Source organism: Oncorhynchus kisutch, linkage group LG29 (assembly GCF_002021735.2).
Source record: "Oncorhynchus kisutch isolate 150728-3 linkage group LG29, Okis_V2, whole genome shotgun sequence".
NCBI lineage: Eukaryota > Metazoa > Chordata > Actinopteri > Salmoniformes > Salmonidae > Oncorhynchus > Oncorhynchus kisutch.
In genome coordinates this window covers 3,176,568-3,203,345 of record NC_034202.2, presented here as the reverse complement: position 1 = coordinate 3,203,345, position 26,778 = coordinate 3,176,568, and the positions used below count along the sequence as shown (strand labels likewise).

The 26,778-nt window shown below is 44.2% G+C and overlaps 1 protein-coding gene across 2 annotated transcripts in view; it reads left to right on the top strand.

Annotated features, from left to right (window-relative positions):
* Positions 1 to 700: 700 nt before the first annotated feature.
* LOC109874184 (volume-regulated anion channel subunit LRRC8A-like) overlaps positions 701 to 26,778 on the top strand; it is a 54,364-nt gene continuing 28,286 nt past the window's right edge. Inside the window, exons 1-2 of one of the 2 annotated variants that reach the window (XM_020465993.2) lie at positions 701 to 839; positions 20,173 to 22,294. In XM_020465993.2, coding sequence (XP_020321582.1) covers positions 20,183 to 22,294 — 2,112 coding nt within the window. In that variant the 5' untranslated portion in view covers positions 701 to 839; positions 20,173 to 20,182. The remainder of the gene's footprint in view (positions 840 to 20,172; positions 22,295 to 26,778) is intronic. The other variant, XM_031809351.1, reaches the window with a different exon arrangement.

Below are 26,778 nucleotides of genomic sequence, written 5' to 3'. Positions count from 1 at the left end.
TGATAACACCTTTGTTTTACCCACATCATTTCCCCCACAAGGACAAGTTATAAGATAAATAACTGCCTTAGTGAAGCATGTGATAACACCTTTGAATGGGATTTGTTTCCCGGTTTTGGGGGTGTTTGAAGGATCTACATTTATGAGTGCCATTGCATTGAGCACAGCCGTTTACATTTGTAGTTTCCATCCATCAAAGTAACTTTATTTAAGAAATGTATATTTTGTGAGGGTAGTTTTAGTGTAGCTTAATTAACTTATTCCAGAAGGAAGTACATGGTAACTTAATAAACTATACTTCCAGAGTAGCTTCGCCACACTGCATTTCATGGGTGCACAATCCATAGGTCAGGCTGTGCAGTTCAATATGAATGTTCAATATACTGCCTGGGATAGTGATTTCCCACAGTTAAAGTCTTGCAATAAGAGCTAAAACACTAATATTTGTTTAAATTCTTCATGGGTGCACAATCCATAGGTTAGTCTGTACAGTGCATATAAGTATGCCCCCAATGAAATTCTGAATTCAAATACATCCCCATCAACTGATTTATACTTTTGGGGGGGTTCACATGAACTAATAATTGTATTTTGTTAATTTGTATATAATTATAGTTCAATTGTGGCATGTTTTGACTTTTTATCCGTTTGCATCAGTTTCAATTGCAGACTTTTATTTTGCAGGCGAACCGCCGATTCCACTATATGCTAATGTTGCTCACGACACACACGTGCTGCGGATGGTTAGTGTGAACGGTAACATTGCCCCTCTGTGAAACAATACGAAATGTTTCAATTATGTGCTGAAGAGGATAAAGACAGTTACTGTAACAAATTAGGTGAGTAAGGACTTTATACATTATGATGTTCAGAGAAAAAATGCGACTCCTGTGTATGACATCGTAACAGCGTCACCGGGGTATTGTTTAGGAATCCAACAAAGACTGTCGGTGATAACGTAATTCTACCTTTGTTATAGACACGAAACGACTTTATATATAAACGTACACTGTATTTTGTGCCTTGTTGCTTCATTATCAGATTATGCATTTTGTTGGAGCCATAACACGTGCCATTCAACCGGCACCTGGCACACGCATTTAGACTGTTAGTCTTTTTATGATTTCACAGCGGTTTAATCTTACACCAGTCTAGGTAGGCAATTGTATATCACTATCCCTATAAATCGTTGCAATGTGGATAAAATGTTAGTGCCGATAATGAATGATTTCTGGATATACACTTGTTAAATTAATGTCATGGGATGATATTTCAATATGGAATGATTATTTGGAAAAATGTAAAGTAGGCCTTACAACATGTATTGTAAAAAACAACAACTAATAACAGCTCAAACAATGGCACACAGAAGCACATATTGAGTGGGCCTTCAAATGCTCACCGGTCTTGGATTATCTGTAGTCTGTAATAGCACATCAGTTGGCAACATGTCATTCTATGCAATTGCATTTCAGCAAATAATGGATTTGGATAGTGATGGGTGAAGAATGTATACAGTTACATTATTCTGCGGTCTGTTGGCATTTTACCTGCCTCAGGTAGGCTACTGTCCAGAACATCATATAGGACTGCCAGCCAGGCCACTTAACATTGTCCACTGAACCTCATGGAGAAAATTATAAATGCAATGTACACATCACATTGATGCCATCAGAACCCTGTATGTGAGTTGGACATCAAGGCTAAATTGGAGTGTTTTTATTTCAGAGAGGTTGAACTGTTCACAAAATTGCTATTTATTCCAAAAGAAACGGCCACCACTACATGTCCCCCCCTCCACCCAGTTATAACACCTGAGCATGGATGCCCTGACATAATATGATGATGACATCTTGTCTCTCTGTGAAACTGTCTGTCCCCGGGGCTGGACATCGGCAAGGTCACTGGAATGTTCTGCAAAGTGTTATTTTTGAAGTTACTCACCAGATCATAACAAACACAAACAGCCCTCATGCTAATCCTATGCACTGGACTGTGCTACTGTCTCAGCCTTGGTCTACTTTCAAAACATTGTTGAAGAAAGTCAACATCTCTTTTACAAGGCTGACATAAAGAGGGACACAATGTAATTACCCTGTGTGTAAAAATGTTACAAACAACTTGACCTCTAACTTCTTTGTTGAGTACGTGGTGTTGATTAGGTTGCTAACAAATGGCTTGTTTGTCTGCTACGCACCACCATGTTTGTAAATCAAATGTCATTTGTTTTTAAATGTTGAGTGTCTCAACTGTCCTTGGATCCTCTTGGCAAATCACCCTCTGATGAATTTCAGCTACATCACTCAACATCTTAATGCTCTTTTAGAGGGATGGTATTTGTTCCCTATTTTCACAGGGACCATTCTTTGATATTTTCTCTAAGAATGACTCCCTGTAGTTCCAGGTAAAGAGCAGTAATGCCCTTGGAGGAGGTTATTTGGCCTTGACTCAGGGATATAAGTTTGGCTCAGGTTTGGCCCCCATAGAAATATAATTATTAGAACTAGCATCTCCAATTAGTGTACCTATCATGGTACATACAAATCGCAGTGGTGACGGGCCTTCTAGTAATTATATTTCTATGTTTGGCCCTTTTTCTAATGTATGCCAGTCAACACTGCCTGGACAAAGCAGCCCTGCCTGGACAATGGTAGCTTTGTCTTCAGAAGGTGGGAGCACTGACTCACTGTACCTACATAAGGCTGAGGGTAGGATCTGAAAACCGGCCACCAAATTCTCTTATTTTACTCCTCTCCTCAAAGCCTTACATAAAACAAGCTATACTATTTAACAGACTCGTCATCATCTTTGCTTGTTCTGGATGGAGACCTAAAACAGACTCAGGTAATCTCTTACTGAAATGCATTAACGTCCAGTGTTCAGCTGGGCATTACTATTCTCCTGTACCCCCATTTCTACACAAGGACTGTTCTGGTAGTGGTATGCTTTCAGATTTCTGTAGCCCAGACGATCAGACTACGTCGATCAATCTACTGGGGAATAACATAAATTAAGATGCAGGAGGGGTGGCAGGTAAGCCTTAAACTCTCTACCTGCCTACTTGAATACTATGTCAGGCAACTGTCAGGGAAACTATTTGAGTGGTAAAGATATGTTGCAGTTCAATCAGGCAAGGCTTCACCATGTGATTATAATTCTGTCTGACATTTTGGAGATAATGTAATATATATATACAAGGGTTCACATACTTTTCCCACCCTGCACTATGAATGTCTACACGGTGTGTTCAATAAAGACAGAACTCATAATTGTTTGGGTGTTATTAGTTTAAGCAGACTGTTTGTCTATTGTTGTGAGTAGATGAAGATCAGATCAAATTGTATGACCAATTTAAGCAAACATCCAGATAATTCCAAAGTGTTCATACTTTTTCTTGACACTGTACACTACCGGTCAAAAGTTTTAGAACTGTTACGGTTTTCTTCCGTCGAAGGAGAGTCGGACCAAAATGCAGCGTGGTAAACTCGATACATCTTTAATGAAAATTAAACACGAACATACAAAAACAAGAAACGGAACGTGAAAACCTATAAAGCCTATCTGGTGACAATAAACACAGAGACAGGAACAATCACCCACAAAACACTCAAAGAATATGGCTGCCTAAATATGGTTCCCAATCAGAGACAACGATAATCACCTGCCTCTAATTGAGAACCAATTCAGACAGCCATAGACTATGCTAGAAAACCCCACTAAGCCACAATCCCAAAACCTACGAAAAACCCCAATACATAAACACACCACAAAATAAACCCATATCACACCCTGGCCTGACCAAATAAAGAAAGAAAACACAAAATACTAAGACCAGGGCGTGACAGAACCCACCCCAAGGTGCGGACTCCCGGCCGCACACCTAAACCCATAGGGGAGGGTCCAGGTGGGCGTCTGTCCACGGTGGCGGCTCCGGCTCGGGACGTGGACCCCACTCCAACCAAGTCTTAGTCCCCCTGTAATGCTTCCTTTGATTGGCGACCCTCGCCGCCGACCTTGTCCTAGTAAACCTCATCAAGGACCCCACTGGACTGAGGGGCAGCTCGGGACTGAGGTAGAAGCTCGGGACTGAGGGGAAGCTCGGACTGAGGGGAAGCTCGGGACTGAGGGGAAGCCCAGTACTGAGAGGAAGCCCAGTACTGAGAGGAAGCTCAGGCAGGCAGTAGGCTCTTGTAGATCCTGGCTGGCTGGTGGTTCTGGCAGATCCTGGCTGACTGGCGGATCCTGGCTGACTGGCGGCTCTAGCTGCTCTGGCTGCTCCCTGCAGCTCTGGCTGCTCCATGCAGACTGGAAACTCTGGCTGCTCCATGCAGACTGGCAGCTCTGGCTGCTCCATGCAGACTGGCAGCTCTGGCTGCTCCATGCAGACTGGCAGCTCTGGCTGCTCCATGCAGACTGGCAGCTCTGGCTGCTCCATGCAGACTGGCAGCTCTGGCTGCTCCATGCAGACTGGCAGCTCTGGCTGCGCTGAACAGGCAGGAGACTCCGGCAGCGCTGAACAGGCAGGAGACTCCGGCAGCGCTGGAGAGGAGGAAGGCTCTGACAGCGCTAGACAGGCGGGAGACTCCGGCAGCGCTGGAGAGGAGGAAGGCTCTGACAGCGCTAAACAGGCGGGAGACTCCGGCAGCGCTGGAGAGGAGGAAGGCTCTGGCAGCGCTAAACAGGCGGGAGACTCCGGCAGCGCTAGAGAGGAGGAAGGCTCTGATAGCGCTAGACAGGCGGGAGACTCCGGCAGCGCTGGAGAGGAGGAAGGCTCTGGCAGCGCTAAACAGGCGAGGCGTACTGAAGGCCTGGTGTGTGGTGCTGGCACTGGTGGTACTAGGCCGAGAACACGCACAGGAAGCCTGGTGCGGGGAGCTTCCACCGGAGGACTGGTGTGTGGAGGTGGCACAGGATGGACCGGACCGTGAAGGCGTACTGGAGAGCCTGAGAGCAGGACTGGCACAGGACGTGCAAGGCTAGGGAGGTGCACAGGAGGCCTGGTGCGTGAGGCTGGCACAATCTTCACCAGCCGACTAACACGCACCTCAGGACGAGTATGGAGCGCTGACCCAGGTGCCATCAAATCCCCGACAAGCTCCGTCGGGCAAATATCGTACCTAAAGCACCAAGCTAGCAACTCCCTCATAACTCTCTCCTTCACTTTCCCCATTAACTCCTTCACAGTCTCTGCTTCACTCACCTCCAACACCGGCTCTGGTTCTGGTCTCCTCCTTGGCTCCTCACGATAAACAGGGGGAATTGGCTCAGGTCTGAACCCTGACTCTGCCACACTCTCCCTGAGCCCAATATGGCTGCCTAAATATGGTTCCCAATCAGAGACAACGATAATCACCTGCCTCTAATTGAGAACCAATTCAGACAGCCATAGACTATGCTAGAAAACCCCACTAAGCCACAATCCCAAAACCTACGAAAACCTACAATACATAAACACACCACAAAATAAACCCATATCACACCCTGGCCTGACCAAATAAAGAAAGAAAACACAAAATACTAAGACCAGGGCGTGACAAGAACACCTACTCGTTCAGGGGTTTTCTACATTGTAGAATAATAGTGAAGACATCAAAACTATGACAGAACACAAATGGAATCATGTAGTAACCAAAAAGAGTATAGAACATATCAAAATATATTTTATATTTGAGATTCTTCAAATAGGCACCCTTTGCCTTGATGACAGCTTTGCACACTCTTGGTATTCTTTCAACCAGCTTCACCTGGAGTTCCCACATATGCTGAGCACTTGGCTGCTTTTCCTTCACTCTGTCGTCTGACTCATCCCAAACCATCTCAATTTGGTTGAGGTCGGGGGATTGTGGATGCCAGGTCATCTGATGCAGCACTCCATCAATCTCCTTCTTGGTCAAATAGCCCTTACACAGCCTGGAGGTGTGTTGGGTCATTGTCCTGTTGAAACACAAATGATAGTCCCACTAAGCCTAAACCAGATGGGATGGCGTATGGCTGCAGAATGGTATGGTAGCCATGCTGGTTAAGTGTGCCTTGAATTTCAAATAAATCACAGACCGTGTCACCAGCAAAGCACCCCCATACCATCACACCTCCACATCCATGCTTCACAATGGGAACCACACATGCGGACATCATCCATTCACCTCCTCTGCATCTCACAACGACATGGCGGTTGGAACCAAAAATCTCATTTGGACTCATCAGACCAAAGGACAATTTCCACTGGTCTAATGTCCATTGCAAGTGTTTCTTGGCCCAAGCGACTTTCTTCTTATTATTGGTGTCATTTAGCAGTGTTTTCTTGGCAGCAATTCGACCATGAAGGACTGATTCATCAGTCTCCACTGAACAGTTGATGTTGAGATGTGTCTGTTACTTTGAAGCATTTATTTGGGCTGCAATTTCTAAGGCCTGTAACTCTAATGAACGTATAGTCTGCAGCAGAGGTAACTCTGGGTCTTCCATTCCTGCGGCGGTCCTCATGAGAGCCAGTTTCATCATAGCGTTTGATGGTTGTGAAAGATTGGCGTCGACAAAGAGTGCTGCCTCGTTTCTAGTTCTTAGGAAACTTTTCCGTTATTTAGTTTTTATGTATAATTTCTTACATTGTTAGCCTAGAAAATCTTAAGTGTTATTGCATACATCCAGGAAGAACTATTGGATATCAGAGCGACGTCAACGTCAACTCAACCAGAACTACGACCAGGAATACGACTTTCCCGACGCAGATCCTTTGTCCGCCCCAGCCAAGGGCATTTGAACTGATTCCAGAGGCCGACCCAAAACAACGCAGCTGGAGAAGAGAGAGACTGGAGCGGTCTTCTAGTCAGACTTCGGTGGCGCACACACCACCCACCACTTTCGAGTATATTACTCGCTAATGTCCAGTCCCTAGATAACAAGGTAACAACTAAATCAGATAACAACAAAATCAGGACAAGGGTTGCTTTCTAGATTGACATCAGGGATTTTAACATACTCTGTTTCACGGAAGCATGGCTCTCTCGGGATATGCTGTCGGAGTCGGTACAGCCACCTGGATTCTCAGTGCTTCGCTGCCGACAGGAATAAACATCTCTCCGGGAAGAAGGGTGGGGGTGTATGTTTCATGATTGATGACTCATAGTGTAATTGTATAAACATACAGAAACTCAAGTCCTTTTTGTTCACCTGACCTACAGTTCCTCACAATCAAATGCCGACCGTATTATCTCCCAAGAGAATTCTCTTCGGTTATTGTAACAGCTGTGTATATCCCCCCTCAAGCCGATACCACAACGGCCCTCAAGGAACTTCACTGGAATTTATGCAAACTAGAAACCATATATCCTGAGGCTGCATTTATTGTAGCTGGGGATTTTAACAAAGCAAATTTGAGAAAAAAGGCTACCTAAGATCTATCAGCATGTCGACTGTAGCACTTGCGCTGGGAAAAACACGAACACTGTTACTCTGACTTCCACAATGCTCACCCACCCTTGTTTCAGAAAATCTGACCATTTTTCTCCTCCCTTCCTATAAGTTGAAACTCAAACAGGAAGTACCCGTGCTAAGGACTATTCAATGCAAGGCTGACCAGTCGGAATCCACGCTTGGAGATTGTTTTGATCACGCGGACTGGGATAGGTTCCAGGTAGCCTCAGAGAATAATATCGACATATGCGCTGATTCAGTGAGTGAGTTTATAAGGAAGTGTATAGGAGTTGTTGTACCCACTATTATTAAAACCTACCCAAACCAGAAACCGTGGATAGATGGCAGCATTTTCACACAACTGAAAGCGCGTACCACTGCATTTAACCATGGCAAGGCAACTGGAAATATGGCCAAACTGTGTAGTTATTCCCTCTGGAAGGCAATCAAACAAGCATAATGTCCGTATAGAGACGAAGTGTACATTACTTATGTATACAATCACGGACCACAAAAGGAAAACCAGCCACTTCATGGACACTGACGTCTTGTTTCCAGACAAACGAAACACCGTCTTTGCCCGCTTTGAGGATAATACAGTGCCACCGACGCGGCCCTCTACCAAGCACTGTGGGCTCTCCTTCCCTGTGGCCGTCGTGATTAAGACATTTAAACATATTAACCCTCGCAAGGCTTCCGGTCCAGACGGCATCCCTATCCACGTCCTCCGAGCATGCACAGACCAGCTGGCTAGTGTGTTTACGGACATATTCAATCTCCACCTATCCCAGTCTGCTGTCCCCACATGCTTCAAGATGTCCACCATTGTTCTGTACCCAAGAATGCAAAGGTAACTGAACTAAATGACTATCGCCCCATAGCACTCACTTCTGTCATCATGAAGTACTTTGAGAGACTAGTCAAGGATCATATCACCTCTATCTTACCTGTCACCCTAGACCCACTTCAATTTGCATACTGCCCAAATAGGTCGACAGATGACGCAATCACCGTCACATTGCACACTGCCCTATCCAATTGGGACAAGAGGAATACCTATGCAAGAATGCTGTTCATTGACTACAGCATTCAACACCATAGTACCCTTCAAGATCATCATTGAGCTTGAGGCCCTGCGTCTCAACTAAGGATGCCCGATATATTTCAAAAAATGCCAGCATCGGCCCAATGTCTAGTTTAACACCAATGTGCAAAACCAATGTCAAAGCTGACGTGCATACCTAATAAGGTATACTGAAGAAGTTTGGCATGTCACCTAAAACCCTCACAAATTTAACAGATGCACATTTGAGAGCATCCTGTCGGGCTGTATCACTGCCTGGTATGGCAACTGCATTGCCCACAACTCTCTTGAGGATGGTGTGGTCTGCACAACGCATCACCGGGGGGGGCAAACTACCTGCCCTCCAGGACACCTAAGGCACCTGATGTCACAGGAAGGCCAAAAAGATCATAAGGACAACAACCACCTGAGCCACTGCCTGTTCATCCCGCTACCATCCAGAAGGCGAGATCAGTGCAGGTGCATCAAAGCTGAGACCGAGAGACTGAAAAACAGCTTCTATCTCAAGGTCATCAGAAGTGTTAAATAGCCATCACTAGCACAGAGAGGCTGCTGCCTACATACATACTTTAAATCATTAGCCACTTTAAAACACTAGTCACTTTAATAATGCCACTTTAATAATATTGACATATCTTGCATTACTCGTCTCATACTGTATTCTATACTATCTATTGCATCTTAGCCTATTCCGCTCGTTCATTGCTCATCCATATATAGTGGGGCAATAAAGTATTTAGTCAGCCACCAATTGTGACCCTCTGATCTGTGTGTATTAGGTATTTGTTGTGGAATTGTTAGATATTACTTGTTAGATATTGCTGCACTGTCAGAACTAGAAGCACAAGCATTTTGCTACACTCGCAATAACATCTGATAACCATGTGTATGTGACCAATAAAATTTGATTTGGTTTTAGCGACTGCACTTGAAACTTTCAAAGTTCTTGACATTTTTGGTATTGACTGATCTTCATGTCTTAAAGTAATGATGGACTGTCGTTTCTCTTTGCTTATTTGAGCTGTTTTGCCATAATATGAAGTTAGTCTTTTACCAAATAGGGCTATCTTCTGTATTACCCCCTACCTTGTCACAACACGACTGATTGGCTCAAACGCATGAAGAAGGAAAGAAATTCCAAAAATGTACTTTTTAAGAATGCACACTTGTTAATTGAAATGCATTCCAGGTGACCACCTCATGACGCTGGTTGAGAGAATTCCAAGTGTGCAAAGCTGTCATCAATGCAAAGGGTGGCTATTTGAAGAATCTCAAATCTTAACTCTTTTTTTGATTACTACATGATTCCTTATGTGTTATTTCATAGTTTTGATGTCTTCACTATTATTCTACAATGTAGAAAATTGTAAAAATAAAAGATAAACCCTTGAATGAGTAGCTATTCTAAAACGTTTCACCGGTAGTGTAACTCCAGCAGAAGGAGAGAAAGTATGTTGTGTTTACTGTTGTTGGATGGATATGTTTAATACCCCAGGGGCAAACGGGAATGATTTATCAAGCTGCCGTATAGTGATCCATGTGAACTGCCTTTACAGTGTCAGATCTGCCAGATAGTGCTCAGTGCGCAGCTAGGTACACTGTGAACTGTGCAGCTGTATAACGGCCTGTTTGAGTCACCCAGTAGGCTGGCACACATTATTCATTATGCTCTCAGACGGAATTGTAGAAGTCATGCCACCACGACTTGAAATTTGTGCAAACAAAGACTTCATTTGATAGGTTACTTGGTTCGTGCTACAGAGGGGAGGGGGTGGGGGTGGGGGTGGAGGGAGGGAGGGAGGGGGGGAATAACAGCGTAGAGAGAGAAACAAACCTTTTTTTTTCGGTCTCAGTCGGAGTGTTTAAACTAGACTTCTGACAAACTGGGAGCTACTGTAAGAGTGGGCAGCGAACGAAATAAATAGAGTGACTTAAGATGGCTTTGTCTGACTGGTTTGGACTGGATGAGGCTCTTTTGTGAGCTTCCACTGACCACACTCCCTTATTCTCTTCCTGTTAGTTTGTGCAGGTAGAAGGGGAGGTGCACATGGAGAGAGGGAGCTAGAAACTAAAGTCTACAGCCAGTCCACCCCAACTGACCTCACACATACAAAAGGAAACGGATAACTGATTAGATAACTGATTAGATAGCTGATATTGGAAGGGGTTGTTCTGCTGGGGCACTCTAAGCTTTACTATGATCTCAGTTTGAGATGTTTTCATTAAGTAGCGTGTCTGGGTTAAACAGTCCAAATGCAGAGGACTTGTGTACCTGAATAATGATTTCATTATGGTTTCCCCAGTAGACCGTAGTAGTAGTATTAATGTCTCAGGACAAAGGTGTTTCTGACCTCTTGTCCTGACTAGGGTAGAGATTATTTTCCCTAATCAGGTCATGTGATCAGTAAAAACTCCTGGCCCCAACAATGTCCTAATAAATGGGTCGTTCTCTTTCAAATATTAATTTTGATATCTCACATGTGGGGGTTCGCTACGACCGCCTATTCTCATGGAAGTACCTATCAAAAGCGTCTGTTGGAGACAGAGGTAGAGTAGTGAATGAGGTGATACTCTCACTTCTATAAAAGGAGCCACTCTACCACCCTCTGGTTATTCTTGCTTCTCTTCCTCACGAATGCTCACTACTCTAGCTCGCCGCATATCGACTGGATACCCAGAAATGAACCCTGAAGGATAACTTCTGACTTCAACTGGTGGTCTTCATACCCTGTCGAGAGGTTGTGTACTAACCGGAAGGTTTTTGTTTTTCTCTTTCTGAAGTCTAACTTGGCCAGCACTGAGCTAGACACAGCACACCTTAACCACAAGGTAGCTTCTAGCTAGCTAACGCCCCACTAGCCTCCACTCTCTCCCCTCAATGGCTGATGATGACATAGTGTCAGGGGAAGGCGAGTTGGGGGATCACGATGGGATTAATATCATGGAGATCCTTGAGAGAGTGCAGGAGATGGGGACTGACGACCCCGTTCTCCCACCCTCTCAGGCCCACAGACCACGTCCAGTGAAGTTTGGACTCTTTTATGTCTGAAAGCGGCTGCGGCCAGACTGAAAATTGTGTGGCCATCCCCTGTAGTGGCTCAGCGCCCGTCAATGGATCTATACAATGGGAAAAGACTCAAGCCCTGATTTTTATTTGTTATTTTTATTTATTAACTGCTCCCCGCAGTACCAGTTTGCCTTTGCCTCAGGGAAGCTAAGAGGCCCTCACTAGCAGGATTCATGCTAAGGCTACCCTGAGCCTGGACATTGGATTACCCAAAGTCAGTAATGTAATCTCATTTACTTTCCGTTACTTTTGTATTACTTTCGCCTTAAGATGCATTAGAAGAAGACAAAAAGGATACGTGACCTCTGACTTGTGGTCAGACTCACTCAGGTGAAACAAACTTCAAATTGTGCCTTTTTTCCAATGCTGAATTGAATGTCATTGATAACAGAAAGGTGTCTCTTTTTTTCTTTCTAAATTTAAAAGTATTTTTTTTTGTAATCAGTATACATTAATCAGTTACTCCCCAACCCTGGCTGCCGTCATGCAGGGTTTAAACCCTAACGAACAAAGCAATTCTCCACCCTCACCCAGATTCTTTAGAAAAAAAGGGAAAGAGACAGGCCTGCAACTCTTGGAAAAGAGTGGCAGCCACTTATGCAAGCTTTCTGTTTTCACAGTTGGTGTGTTGTTTTTTTGTGGAGAAGTGGTGTGACAGATTGTTTTTCACTACACTGTTTTCCATGGTCCTATGCTCCTTGCAGGGTTTGTTGGGGTGAGAGAAGGTTCATATTTGTTATGGTCCTTTAGCCACTTTTTCAGCCTTCCAAGGCTCAAGGTTTTCTAGCGGTAGGGACTGGGAGACTAGTCAGGATCAAGGCAAAGATGAATGGAGCAAAGTTCAGAGATGCTTGAAACAGGTTATCCATAACTGTTGTGTTGTCTCTAAACAGGGCACTTTGCTTAAGCCCAGTCTGAGATTTTAGCTCGTCCTGGGACGTGTCTATTATTAGCCACTGGAAAGTATTCCTCCTTCATTCACTTTATTAAGGCCTTTGGCATCAAGAAACGTATGTGTGGACTGTGCTTTACCAGTCACTGTTCGCGCCAACAGTCTGCCCTGGGGTTTTTCAGGTCAATGTACCTAACCCTATCTTTGGCCCGGGTCGTCTTTTTCCCATTGTCGCACCTTGGAGCCTATGGCTTTTCACCTGTTGCCTTCTCTAAAAGGGTGTCTCTGTTGTCCATTAGGTGCAGTTCGCATCTACTTGGATTGTAGGAGAGCTCGGGCAAGGGTGTTATGCGCTGCACTTATTGGGCCCTTCTCTTTTTGACGATATCCTGCCGGATCATGGGAATCATTATAATGGGGCGATAATCTTTGGAGGTGCCTGGAAGGTCCCTCTCCTACAAAGGAGTTTACCTCTTGGGCACTGTTTTTGTAGCATATCTCATTAAACTGAGATTGTATGCGTCTTATTTTGGGCTGACCCTCACTTTATGAAGATTTTCCCCTGTTGGGTTGTCTCTGCACCTCTTCGGTACGTACTCGGGACCTCTGAGGGTTGCTGATGTTGGGACTTCCCTGGCTTTGGAGAGCATGTTTTGCAATACGGGAGTTGGCCATATCCCCATGTGAGATATGAAAACAAATAATTGAAAGGGAACTGAAGATTACTTTCATATCCCTGGTTCTCTGATATGGTATGAGACATCTCACCACATTCCCCTGCTCGCAGGAGCATGAGGAAGAAAAGCATGCTTGAGAATAACCAGAGGGCGGGAGAGTTATTATTTTTATGGAAGTGTGAGGGTTTCACCTCATTCGCCACTCTTACCTGTCTGTCTCCAACAAACACTTTTGATAGGCACCTCCGAGAGGGTGGGCAGTCTTAGTGAAGAGATCTCACTCATAATAGCAGAGAACCAGGATTACGCAAAGTAACCTTACATTTCTCCACGTCTGTGCTGTCTGGGAGATAAAATATCACTGGTGGAGAGGATACAGTTTGACTATAGCTGAGCTAGACATAACAGCTGGAACACCATGAGGATGTGAGCCTTTTCGGCATAAACACATTCTAGCCATGTTAATGGATTCAGCATTGGATTTATTATAATCAGACAGGCTGTCTATGACATTTAGCTGTTGGCCCATAAATACCGTCATTAAATCTCCCCCATTGAGTAATATGCCTTCAGAAAGTTAACCGTTAGAAACATGTTCACTCTTGCAGCCAGTCCCTGTTTTCTTAATGTACTTTTAAAGGCCAAAGTTCTCAAAAGCTCGCCTTCCTGACAATGTCAAGTTTGCCTACCTGATGGGCTTGTCCTTTTTAGAACTTTGTGTTTTTAAAGTACGAGTCACAATGATTACTCATTTTTGTTCAGGGTCTTGTAACAATACATTTATTGCTTACTTTAGCATTTGTGTGCTGTGTCAGTTTCTGTTCCCCTCTGCATCCAGCTTCCGCTGTCTTCTTGGAGCCACATAGTGTTCTCTGTCTGCTCACAGGATGTCTGGGATGTCCCTGACATGGAGTACACCCCCCCCCCCACACACACACACACACCACTCTGGCAACCCACACACTGGCTTGACCTGAAAGTAGCTGACTGGGCTGTAAGGCCTATTGTAAAAGGCATGATAAATATTACTTCTTAATTGTTTGAATTAACTTGGTGATGAAGCGTAGCCTAAACATTTGGCTAGAGCAGGGTTTCCCAACCTTTTGTCCCCAAGCCCCCTTTTTTGATGTTGGAAAATGTTGTTTTGAAGCTAATTTCCTGAAATTGTACTTAGTTAAAAAATACTGACATATTTTAGGTAGGCTATTTAATGATGATGAATGAATCCAAGATGGTGTAGCAGTCAGACGTCTTTGTCCTGTCGTGTCCCTTGTATATATCGCATTACAACTTTTTCGTTACATATCCTGTAAAATATTTTGCTAAACCTCAACATCTAAATACTCTCCTGCAACCCGCCTCACCCAATGGATCTGCTTTTTTTCCCTAAAGTATTTATATTTACTTCGGATCTGGAATCCCTCAACTGAAGCTAGCCAGCAAACTACCCAGCTATCAGTCAGCAAACCATTGCCAGCTGTCATCAGCTAACCTTCAGCTCGGAAAGCTCTCGTCAGTTCGAACAACGTGACTCTAATCAGAGCATAACGGACCTGTTATGTTTATCCCCGGATTCCTACCGCAAACTGAACATTTTCATCTGGATCTTCACAACTAGCTAACCGCAATCCCGGACGAATACTCCTGGCTAGCGTTTCCATCCCAGAGCAAGCACCAACTAGCTTGAAGCTAGCCCGGCCAGGGCTCCTGTGCTACCACCGAAGTATACTCCTGGGCTACAATATCCGGACCCCTTCTACAGCCGGTACGGGGCATGGAACCCCGCAGATCCCCTACGACTGGAATACCGACATAATCTGCCCGAGGACTCCAACAGGCCTCTCAGGCGCGACGCCCGCTGAAGGCAGATTATGCTAACCAGCTAGGCCTGCTAGCTACCTAGAGCTACTTGGAACCCTACTAATTGCACAACTGGTCTATCGACGTCACTGCACGAAGAGGCAAAAACAGACTTATCCAGGTGTTAGAATGGCCAAGTCAAAGTCCAGACCTGAATCCAATCGAGAATCTGTGGAAAGAACTGAAAACTGCTGTTCACAAATGCTCTCCATCCAACCTCACTGAGCTCGAGCTGTTTTGCAAGGAGGAATGGGAAAAAATGTCGGTCTCTCCATGTGCAAAACTGATAGAGACATACCCCAAGCAACTTACAGCTGTAATCGCAGCAAAAGATGGCGCTACAAAGTATTAACTTAAGGGGGCTGAATAATTTTGCACGCCCAATTTTTCAGTTTTTGATTTGTTAAAAAAGTTTGAAATATCCAATAAATGTCGTTCCACTTCATGATTGTGTCCCACTTGTTGTTGATTCTTCACAAAAAAATACAGTTTTATATCTTTATGTTTCAAGCCTGAAATGTGGCAAAAGGTCGCAAAGTTCAAGGGGGCCGAATACTTTCGCAAGGCACTGTAGCTTGTTTAGCCCCGGCTTACTAACTTTTAGCTTGTTAGCCTGCTAACTGTCTAAATTGTCCCCAGCAGCCCAACCACTCACTGGACCCATATGTTCACTTGGCAACGCATGCCTCTCTCTAATATCAATATGCCTTGTCCATTACTGTCCTGGTTAGTGATTACTGTCTTATTTCACTGTAGAGCCTCTAGCCCTGCTCAATATGCCTTAACCAACCATGTTGTTCCACCTCCTACATATGCGATGACATCACCTGGTTTAAACATCTCTAGAGACTATATCTCTCTCTTCATTACTCAATGCCTAGGTTTACCTCCAATGTACTCACATCCTACCTTACCTTTGTCTGTACACTATGCCTTGAATCTATGCTATCGTGCCCAGAAACCAGCTCCTTTTACTCTCTGTTCTGAATGTGCTAGACGGCCAGTTCGTATAGTCTTTAGCCGTACCCTTATCCTACTTCTCCTCTGTTCCTCTGGTGATGTGGAGGTTAATCCAGGTCCTGCAGTGCCTAGCTCCACTCCCACCCCCAGGTGTTCTCATTTGTTGACTTCTGTAAACGTAAAAGCCTTGGTTTCATGCATGTTAACATTAGAAGCCTACTCCCTAAGTTTGTTTTACTCACTGCTTTAGCACACTCTGCCAACCCAGATGTCTTAGCCGTGTCTGAATCCTGGCTTAGGAAAACCACCAAAAACCCTGAAATTTCCATTGCTAACTATAACGTTTTCCGCCAAGATGGAACTGCCAAATGGGGCGGTGTTGCAATCTACTGCAAAGATAGCCTGCAGAGTTCTGTATTACTATCTATGTCTGTACCCAAACCATTTGAGCTTCTACTTCTAAAAATTCACCTTTCCAGAAACAAGTCTCTCACTCTTGCCGCTTGCTATAGACCTCCCTCTGCCCCCAGCTGTGCCCTCGATACCATATGTGAATTGATTGCCCCCCATCTATTTTCTGAGCTCGCACTACTAGGTGACCTAAACTGGGACGTGCTTAACACCCCGGCCATCCTACAAACTAAGCTTGATGCCCTCAATCTCACACAAATGATCAATGAACCTACCAGATACAACCCCAAATCAGTAAACATGGGCACCCTCATAGATGTCATCCTAACTAATTCATCCTCCAAATTCACCTCTGCTGTTTTCAATCAAGATCTCAGCGATCACTGCCTCATTGCCTGCATCCGTAATGGGTCTGCGAGCAAACGACCACCCCTCATCACTGTCAAACGCTCCCTGAAACACTTCTGCGAGCAGGCCTTTCTAATTGACCTGGCCGGGGTATCCTGGAATGACATTGACTGACATTGACCTCATCCCGTCAGTAGATGAAGCCTGGCTATTCTTTAAAAGTGCCTTCCTTACCATCTTAAATACGCATGCCCCTCTCAAAAAATGTAGAACTAGGAATAGATATAGTCCTTGGTTCACTCCAGACCTGTCTGCCCTTGACCAGCACAAAAACATCCTGTGGCTTTCTGCATTAGCATCGAATAGCCCCCGTGATATGCAACTTTTCATGGAAGTTAGGAACAAATATACACAGGCAGTTAGAAAAGCTAAGGCAAGCTTTTTCAAACAGAAATGTGCATCTTGTAGTACTAACTCCAAAAAAGTTCTGGGACACTGTAAAATCCATGGAGAATAAGAGCACCTCCTCCCAGCTGCCCACTGCTCTGAGGCTAGGAAACACCGTCACCACCGATGAATCCACTATAATTGAGAATTTCAATAAGCATTTCTCTACGGCTGGCCATGCTTTCCACATGGCTACCACTACCCCGGTCCACTGCCCAGCACCCTCCACAGCAACCCGCCAAAGCCCCCACCATTTCTCCTTTACTCAAATCCAGATAGCTGATGTTCTGAAAGAGCTGCAAAATCTGGACCCCTACAAATCAGACAGGCTAGACAATCTGAACTCTCTTTCTCAAATTATCTGCCAAAATTGTTGCAGCCCCTATTACTAGCCTGTTCAACCTCTCTTTCGTATCGTCTGAGATTCCCAAAGATTGGAAAGCTGCCGGGGTCATCCCCCTCTTCTACATCCCCCTCTTCTACAGACCTATAGTGGGGCAAAAAAGTATTTAGTCAGCCACCAATTGTGCAAGTTCTAATTTTCATTATAGGTACACTTCTATGACAGACAAAATGAGAAAGAAATCCAGAAAATCACAATGTAGGATTTTTAATGAATTTATTTGCAAATTATGGTGGAAAATAAGTATTTGGTCACCTACAAACAAGTAAGATTTCTGGCACTCACGGACCTGCAACTTCTTCTTTAAGAGGCTCCTCTGTCCTCCACTCGTTACCTGTATTAATGGCACCTGTTTGAACTTGTTATCAGTATAAAATACACCTGTCCACAACCTCAGACAGTCACACTCCAAACTCCACTATGGCCAAGACCAAAGAGCTGTCAAAGGACACCAGAAACAAAATTGTAGACCTGCACCAGGCTGGGAAGACGGTAAGCAGCTTGGTTTGAATAAATCAACTGTGGGAGCAATTATTAGGAAATTGAAGACATACAAGACCACTGATAATCTCCCTCAATCTGGGGCTCCACGCAAGATCTCACCCTCTGGGGTCAAAATGATCACAAGAACGGTGAGCAAAATTCCAAGAACCACACGGGGGACCTAGTGAATGACCTGCAGAGAGCTGGGACCAAAGTAACAAAGCCTACCATCAGTAACACACTACGCCGCCAGGGACTCAAATCCTGCAGTGCCAGACGTGTCCCCCTGCTTAAGCCAGTACATGTCCAGGCCCTTCTGAAGTTTGCTAGAGAGCATTTGGATGATCCAGAAGAAGATTGGGAGAATGTCATATGGTCAGATGAAACCAAAATATAACTTTTTCGTAAAAACTCAACTCGTCGTGTTTGGAGGACAAAGAATGCTGAGTTGCATCCAAAGAACACCATACCTACTGTGAAGCATGGGGGTGGAAACATCATGCTTTGGGGCTGTTTTTCTGCAAAAGAACCAGGATGACTGATCCGTGTAAAGGAAAGAATGAATGGGGCCATGTATCGTGAGATTTTGAGTGAAAACCACCTTCCATCAGCAAGGGCATTGAAGATGAAACGTGGCTGGGTCTTTCAGCATGACGATGATCCCAAACACACCGCCTGGGCAACAAAGGAGTGGCTTCGTAAGAAGCATTTCAAGGTCCTGGAGTGGCCTAGCCAGTCTCCAGATCTCAACCCCATAGAAAATCTTTGGAGGGAGTTGAAAGTCCGTGTTGCCCAGCAACAGCCCCAAGACATCACTGCTCTAGAGGAGATCTGCATGGAGGAATGGGCCAAAATACCAGCAACAGTGTGTGAAAACCTTGTGAAGACTTACAGAAAACATTTGACCTCTGTCATTGCCAACAAAGGGTATATAACAAAGTATTGAGATAAACTTTTGTTATTGACCAAATACTTATTTTCCACCATAATTTGCAAATAAATTCATTAAAAATCCTACAATGTGATTTTCTGGATTTTTTTTCTCATTTTGTCTGTTATAGTTGAAGTGTACCTATGATGAAAATTACAGGCCTCATCTTTTTAAGTGGGAGAACTTGCACAATTGGCGGCTGACTAAATACTTTTTTGCCCCACTGTGTGTGGGAACTCCTTCAAGACTGTTGGAAAAGCATTCCAGGTTAAGCTGGTTGAGAGAATTCCAAGAGTGTGCAAAGCTGTCAAGACAAAGGGTGGCTACTTTGAAGAATCTAAAATCTGAAATATATTTTGATTTAACACTTTCTTTTACTGCATGATTCCATATGTGTTATTTCATAGTTTCACTATTATTCTACAATGTAGGAAATGGTACACATAAAGAAAAATCCTTGAATGAGTAGGTGTGTCAACTTTTGGCTGGTACTGTGGGTCTACACCATCACTGGTATTATCAGGCTGTTTAGCTAGTTACGTTTGCTCTGACTCAGTACATTTATTAGCTAGTTAGCGATTAGCATTAACGGCTAACAAGATTCAGGCCCAGTTTGCTAAGATAAGACAATCTAGCTGTTTGCAGATATAAGAAACACAAACTAATAGAACACTAGTGGATTTATATTAAGAAGCAAAGTGAAAACAGCATCTTTGTCTTCAACATTGTTTAATGTGCTGCATTAATCATGCAGAGACTGAATTCAAGTATCTCGTGGTTGAGGAACAACATCTGCTCCTTGAGTGTCGGGGCGGGGCTAGGTCTGTGTGGAAAGAGGCATGGAGAGAGAGCAGAGAGAGATGACTTAAGTAGCGAAGTAATCTATAAAAATGTACGTTACACATGGCATATCACATTTAACAAACCAAACATTCAAATACGTTTTTTGAAGGTAAAGTAAAAACCCAAACCGGTCCGTGTATCAATACCAGTTCATGGCCCAGCCCTAACTCATGCTGACATGGCGTATTTCCTCACAACGGAAATAATTCTCTGACTTCATTGTGCAATCCTGTTCGATTTGATGAGCTTTGTTGGAGCCAACCTTTTGAAGCTTTTACTCTAATGAACTTTGAAGTATACGAGTGGCATTGTGAATGTCTTGCATTACATTTTTCCTCTATCCCTTTCTATAGGTAAACCATCATGATCCCCATCACAGAGCTCCGGTACTTTGCCGACACACAGCCGGCGTACCGCATCCTGAAGCCATGGTGGGACGTCTTCACAGACTACATCTCCATCGTCATGCTCATGATCGCCGTGTTTGGGGGCACGCTACAGGTAACCCAGGACAAGATGATCTGCCTGCCCTGCAAGTGGGTGGTCAACAAATCCTGTGAGTACCTCAATATGAGCTTCCGTGACCCCTTTGACCAAGAGCCAAAAGGCATCCAGTATGAACTGGACCGGCACCAGTACAACTACATTGACGCGGTCTGCTATGAGAACAAGCTGCACTGGTTTGCCAAGTACTTCCCCTACCTGGTGCTACTGCACACCCTCATCTTCCTGGCCTGCAGTAACTTCTGGTTCAAGTTCCCCCGGACTAGCTCCAAACTGGAGCACTTTGTGTCCATCCTGCTCAAGTGTTTTGACTCGCCATGGACCACCAGGGCTCTGTCTGAGACTGTAGTGGAGGAGAGCGACCCCAAGCCTCTGGGGAAGATGAACGGTACCACGGACAAGAAGGCATCATGCATCAGCGAGGACGTGGAGGCCAGCGTGCCCATGCTCCAAAGGACCAAGTCCCTCATCGAGCAGGGCATTGTTGACCGCTCCGACACGGGTGTCCTGGACAAGAAGGAAGGCGAGCAGGCCAAAGCTCTTTTCGAGAAGGTCAAGAAGTTCCGGATCCACGTCGAAGAAGGGGACATTGTCTACCGGCTCTACATCCGCCAGACCATCATCAAAGTCATCAAGTTCATCCTGATCATCTGCTACACGGCCTACTATGTGCACTACATCAAGTTCAGTGTGATCTGCACGGTGGACATTGAGAAGCTGACGGGCTATAGGATGTACCACTGTGCTCACCCGCTGGCCACACTCTTCAAGATTCTGGCATGTTTCTATATCAGCTTGGTGGGGATTTACGGTCTCATCTGCATGTACACCCTCTGCTGGATGCTCAGTCGCTCGCTTAAGCGCTACTCCTTTGAGTCAATCCGCGAGGAGAGCAGGTACAGTGACATACCAGACGTGAAAAACGACTTTGCCTTCATGTTGCACATGATAGACCAGTATGACCCGCTCTACTCCAAACGCTTTGCGGTCTTCCTGTCGGAGGTTAGCGAGAACAAACTGCGTCAGCTGAACCTCAACAATGAGTGGACGCTGGACAAGCTGCGGCAACGTATCACCAAGAACTCCCAGGAGAAACTGGAGCTGCACTTGTTCATGCTTAACGGAATCCCTGAAACAGTGTTTGACCTAATAGAACTGGAGGTGCTCAAGCTGGAGCTCATCCCTGATGTCACCATCCCCCCCATCATTGCCCAGCTAGTCAGCCTGAGAGAGATGTGGCTCTACCACACACCGGCAAAAATTGAGGCCCCAGCTTTGGCCTTTCTGAGGGAGAACCTCAAGTCCCTCCACATAAAATTCACTGACATCAAGGAGATTCCTCTATGGATCTACAGCCTGAAGAACCTGAGCGAGCTGCACCTCACAGGGAACCTGAGCGCAGAGAACAACCGCTACATTGTCATCGATGGGCTACGAGAGCTCAAGAGGCTCAAAGTGCTCCGTCTGAAGAGTAACCTGACCAAGCTGCCTCAGGTGGTGACAGACGTTGGGGTCCACCTCCAGAAGCTGTCAATCAACAATGAGGGCACCAAGCTGATGGTGCTCAACAGCCTGAAGAAGATGGTGAACCTGACAGAGCTGGAGCTGTTGCGCTGTGACCTGGAACGTATCCCACACTCCATCTTCAGCCTGCACAACCTGCAGGAGATTGACCTGAAGGACAACAACCTTAAGACCATCGAGGAGATCATCAGCTTCCAGCACCTGCACCGTCTGGTAAACTTGAAGCTGTGGTACAACCAGATCGCCTATATCCCCATCCAGATCGGCACCTTGACGAACCTGGAGAGGCTCTACCTAAACCGCAACAAGATCGAGAACATCCCGGGCCAGCTGTTCTACTGCCGCAAACTGCGCTTCCTGGACCTGAGTCACAACAACCTGACCAGAATACATGCCGACGTGGGCTTCCTCCAGAACCTGCAGTACTTTGCTGTGACAGCCAACAGGGTGAGTACAGATCTAGCATTTGAGCGTCCCAGAGAAAATATTTGATACACACTTGGAACTAACTCTATAACCAACAGTTTTTCTTCTTTCCTCTAACTGTCTTTGTTAGGGCCCAGATTATTTCCAGGTCAGGTCAAATGGTCAAAGAAACACTTGTCTTTGCATTTACCTGTGTGTCACAGGAAAATGTTAGACATTTGTTCTTGAAAAGCCCTACTCCCGTCTACCTGCCTCTTTCACATGTGAATGGGAAGGTAAGGCTTAGCATAATGATGAAGACCAGAACGTGGTTATGTTAGGGATAATTTGCCCTAATGATCTTGTGCACATATTGTAGAGTTTTGTGTAGTAGACCGAGATGTCTCCAACTCCATTAAGTTGAAATTATCGCTTCAATAGTTCATTTGCCCAATATTCTGAGACGGTAACAGCCTACCCTGCTAGTGCTAATAATATGTTTCAAATGAGTTCAAGTTAAGTAACTGTCTGATGTGATGCAATGTGCCCGAGTTTTAAAAGTACACTGATGGGGGGGCACTAGTGAGCACCATGGAGTAGACACTTCTCCGACTACCTCCTCACCCTTGCTTAAATTTGATTTAAATTCTACTTTTGCCCAACCAAACTGCTACTATGAGCAACTCCATGAGAAACACGGCCATGGGGAAACTAATTAATCCAAAAACAACAAGCAAGATGTTAAAGTCCCCACCACAGCACAAGACGAGGATGGCGATGCTTGTGTTTGCCTGACCGTAATGGCTAGCCCTGACTCGGAGCCCTCATCGACTATTATTTTATCAAGACAATGGAAGAGGACATCCTTACAATTAGTGCAAACCTCCCTGGCTGAACATACAACCCACATTATTGATCTGGAAGGAAACGCAGGTGACCACGAGACATGCTTCGCCACCCTCGAGGGACAGTATGAAGAGCTACTAAATCTTTATTCTAAAATTGCAATACTTGCACTTAATGCACCAGAAATCATTAAATGAGTTTGGTCTGGGCAAGAGTGTTGTCTCGTGGCCTGAAATACTATATGCGTGCCCGACGGCTTCAGTTCTCACTAATTACAATAATTCCGCTCCTTTTCACTTTAACATTCCTGCAGCCAGGGATACCCCTGGAGTCCGTTGCTATTTGCCACTGCTATGGAACCTAGCTGTCTGTATCAGAAGCCGTCCTGCCTGCTATTGCTTCAGCTAAACATAGGCAAGGTTGATCACCGCATCTCGCTCTATGCGGATGACATCATCTTGTTTGTCTCATGCCCCAAAGAGTCATTTCCACTGCTGTTGGAGCTCATCGAATCATTTGGAGAACTCTCTGGGTATACCATAAACTGCCAAAAAAGCGAATTCATGCCTCTTAAAGGGGAGTTCCTTAAACATATACCTTTTAAATTCACAGGAGACTAAATTAAATATTTAGGGGTTGTCATCCCCAAGGACCCTAAATTGAACTACCACGACGTGATAGGGATGTTGAAATGCAACATTGAGATCTTGAGAGTGTTGCCTCTATCTATGATAGGCCGTGTTAACGCTATTAAAATTGTTACACTCCCCAGATTCCTTTATCTCTCTAAGAATTTGGCTATATTTTAAGTAAAGCTTTTTTCAAATCCTTGGATTCTATTATCTTGCCTTTTGTGTGGGGATACAAAGTACACCAGATCTCTAAAAAACATATAATCAAGCCCAAAGAATTAGGTGGCCTGAGCCTACCAAATATTCAACATTGTTATTGGGCAGGTTTATTAGGTTTATTGGCAGGATGCATACCCTGGCGTGGTAGATCCAAGATACACACAACACCTCTCTTCCAGCACTTTTCTTTTCCTCAACTAAATCCTCTACAGGTATTACTGGCAATAACTTTATGCAAAAATGGTATTGTAAGGAAAACATTTGGTCTCCCGGAGACCTCTGTATGTACTCCTATTTGACATAACTATGCCCCCCCCCGATCTCCCCGCCTCTAACTTCTACCGATATCTTCAGATAAGAAACTATGTTTACTTAAATATACCACATTTTGAGGCAATTACACCTGCCCACCAGTTGTATATTTTCATGAACTTCGCCCCTGGCTCCAAGAGTTTGATCTCCAGCTTTGTAGATAACTTTACAGCATATTACTCTAACATTTGAAGGAGACCTGGGAGGAAGACCTTGTTATAAAGATTACTGATGACTGTTATGGTGATTGCTTCAAGATATTCACTTGTGCTCGATAAACTCCCGACACCAACTTATTCAATACAAAGTGATTCACAGACTACACTATTCCTGTACCAAATTACACTCGTTCTACCCCTCGGTCTCTCCGATATGCCCTCAGTGCAAATCTGCAGAGGGTACCCTGGGTTACCTCTTCTGGTCACGCCCCAAACTGCACACATTCTGGCAGGATATTTCTAAGTGTTTCTCAGGAGTATACAGCTGTAACCTCATACCAGCCCCAGATACTGCTGTTTTAGGCAGGTCACAGCACCTAACGGCTTTAACCCACTGGGAACAAAAAAACATTACAATATGGCAGGGTTATTTCAAAAAAGAAACATTTTGAGCCTTTGGAATAAGGAGACTGTACCTGTTTTTAAAACTTGGTTAGCTGAAGTCACCAGCTTGCTACACGTAGAAAGGATACGACATGATATCTCTGGCAGATATAATACATTTGTTAAGATATGGCAGCCCTTTATCACGTATCTTTCAAGTGATGGTGGGAAACAACATGCAACCTGCAACCAACCCTGATCCACAGTGATTATTTTTAATGCCGAGCATAGTCCTTATACTGTGCAGTATGTCAAATATCATTGAAGCAAGGTGCCAATTCCTTAAGAGCAATGTTGTGTTCTGTTGTTTTTGAATGTATTGAGTTGTCTCCAGTTGAGGGGTGGGGTGTATTGTTTGTCATTATCTGTCTGTTTTGTAAAGCAAAAAATGCATAAATATGTCTAGTGTATTTGTTTTTAGGACTATCTAAAGCAGTGTCATTCTTCGAACAGTGTGTCCTACAACCCATTAGATGCAACTCAGCCTTGTTAAGCAGATTTTTTATTTTTTATTTTACTAGGCAAGTGAGTTAAGAACAAATTCTTATTTACAATGATGGCCTAGGAACAGTGGGTTAACTGCCTGCTCAGGGGCAGAACAACAGTTTTTTTGTTTTACCTTGTCAGCTCGGGGATTTGATCTAGCAACCTTTCAGTTTCTAGTCCAACACTCTAACCATTAGGCTACCTGCCGCCCCAATGATAGCTGGAAAAGGTTTACTGTCTTCTGTACAGAACACCTCAGGGTTATGCTGTCTTAGACTCATTCAGGAGTTTTGTGAATTGTTTAAGAAGATTATTTGACTAAATATACAATGTATAATGTAAACACATTACATCATTTAATATATTTTTATAATTATATAAATGTGAGGTGACTTAGCCATAGCGCTTGTCATTTATGTTTTTGCAATGGCCAATTTGTGAATTTTGCATGAACAACACTCGGATCACCTGATGAGCTGACCTCATACTCTTTACAAACAATTTGCCTGTAATGTCTAATGTGCATTACTGTCGGTTTAAACACGCCGTTCATCCAATTGATTTATTTAGGGATCGAGTTCACAGTGAGAAACATGCTTAGGGCTTGCAAGGAATTCTGGGAGGTTATACAACATTCTCCCTGTTGTGTTCAGGTGGGCATCTGCTGTGTGTGGGATCAAATGGTTACTCTAAACGATACTATTATCATGGTTTTAAGGCGATTCCACTCCAGCGGGAGCAAAACATATTTTTGGTATCTCAGATTGTTCTGGCAATTCTCACATAGAAACTTCATAGGGAGGAAGGATGTTTAACCCATAAGAGTCTAAGCTATTAACCCATAAGAGTCTAAGCTATTAACCCATAAGAGTCTAAGCTATTAACCCATAAGAGTCTAAGCTATTAACCCATAAGAGTCTAAGCTATTAACCCATAAGAGTCTAAGCTATTAACCCATAAGAGTCTAAGCTATTAACCCATAAGAGTCTAAGCTATTAACCCATAAGAGTCTAAGCTATTAACCCATAAGAGTCTAAGCTATTAACCCATAAGAGTCTAAGCTATTAACCCATAAGAGTCTAAGCTATTAACCCATATACAAATGCATTGAATAACTGATAGTCCAAACAAAACATCTAAAGGAAGTTCTGAAGAGTCTGTCCTATATCTGAGAGATTCATTTTATTTTTTACATGTACGTATTTCACCCCTTATTTTTGTTACTAAACAGTCTCCATATGTGACCAACCGACTCAATTCGGTCTTATGTAGCGAAATCTGAAATTCTATTTTTATATTGGATAAAAGTAGAGACTCAGAGCTAGAAAATTGTATGTCATACACTATGTTTTAATATCTTTATTTCACCTTTATTTAACTAGGCAAGTCAGTTAAGAACAAATTCTTATTTACAATGACGGCCTACACC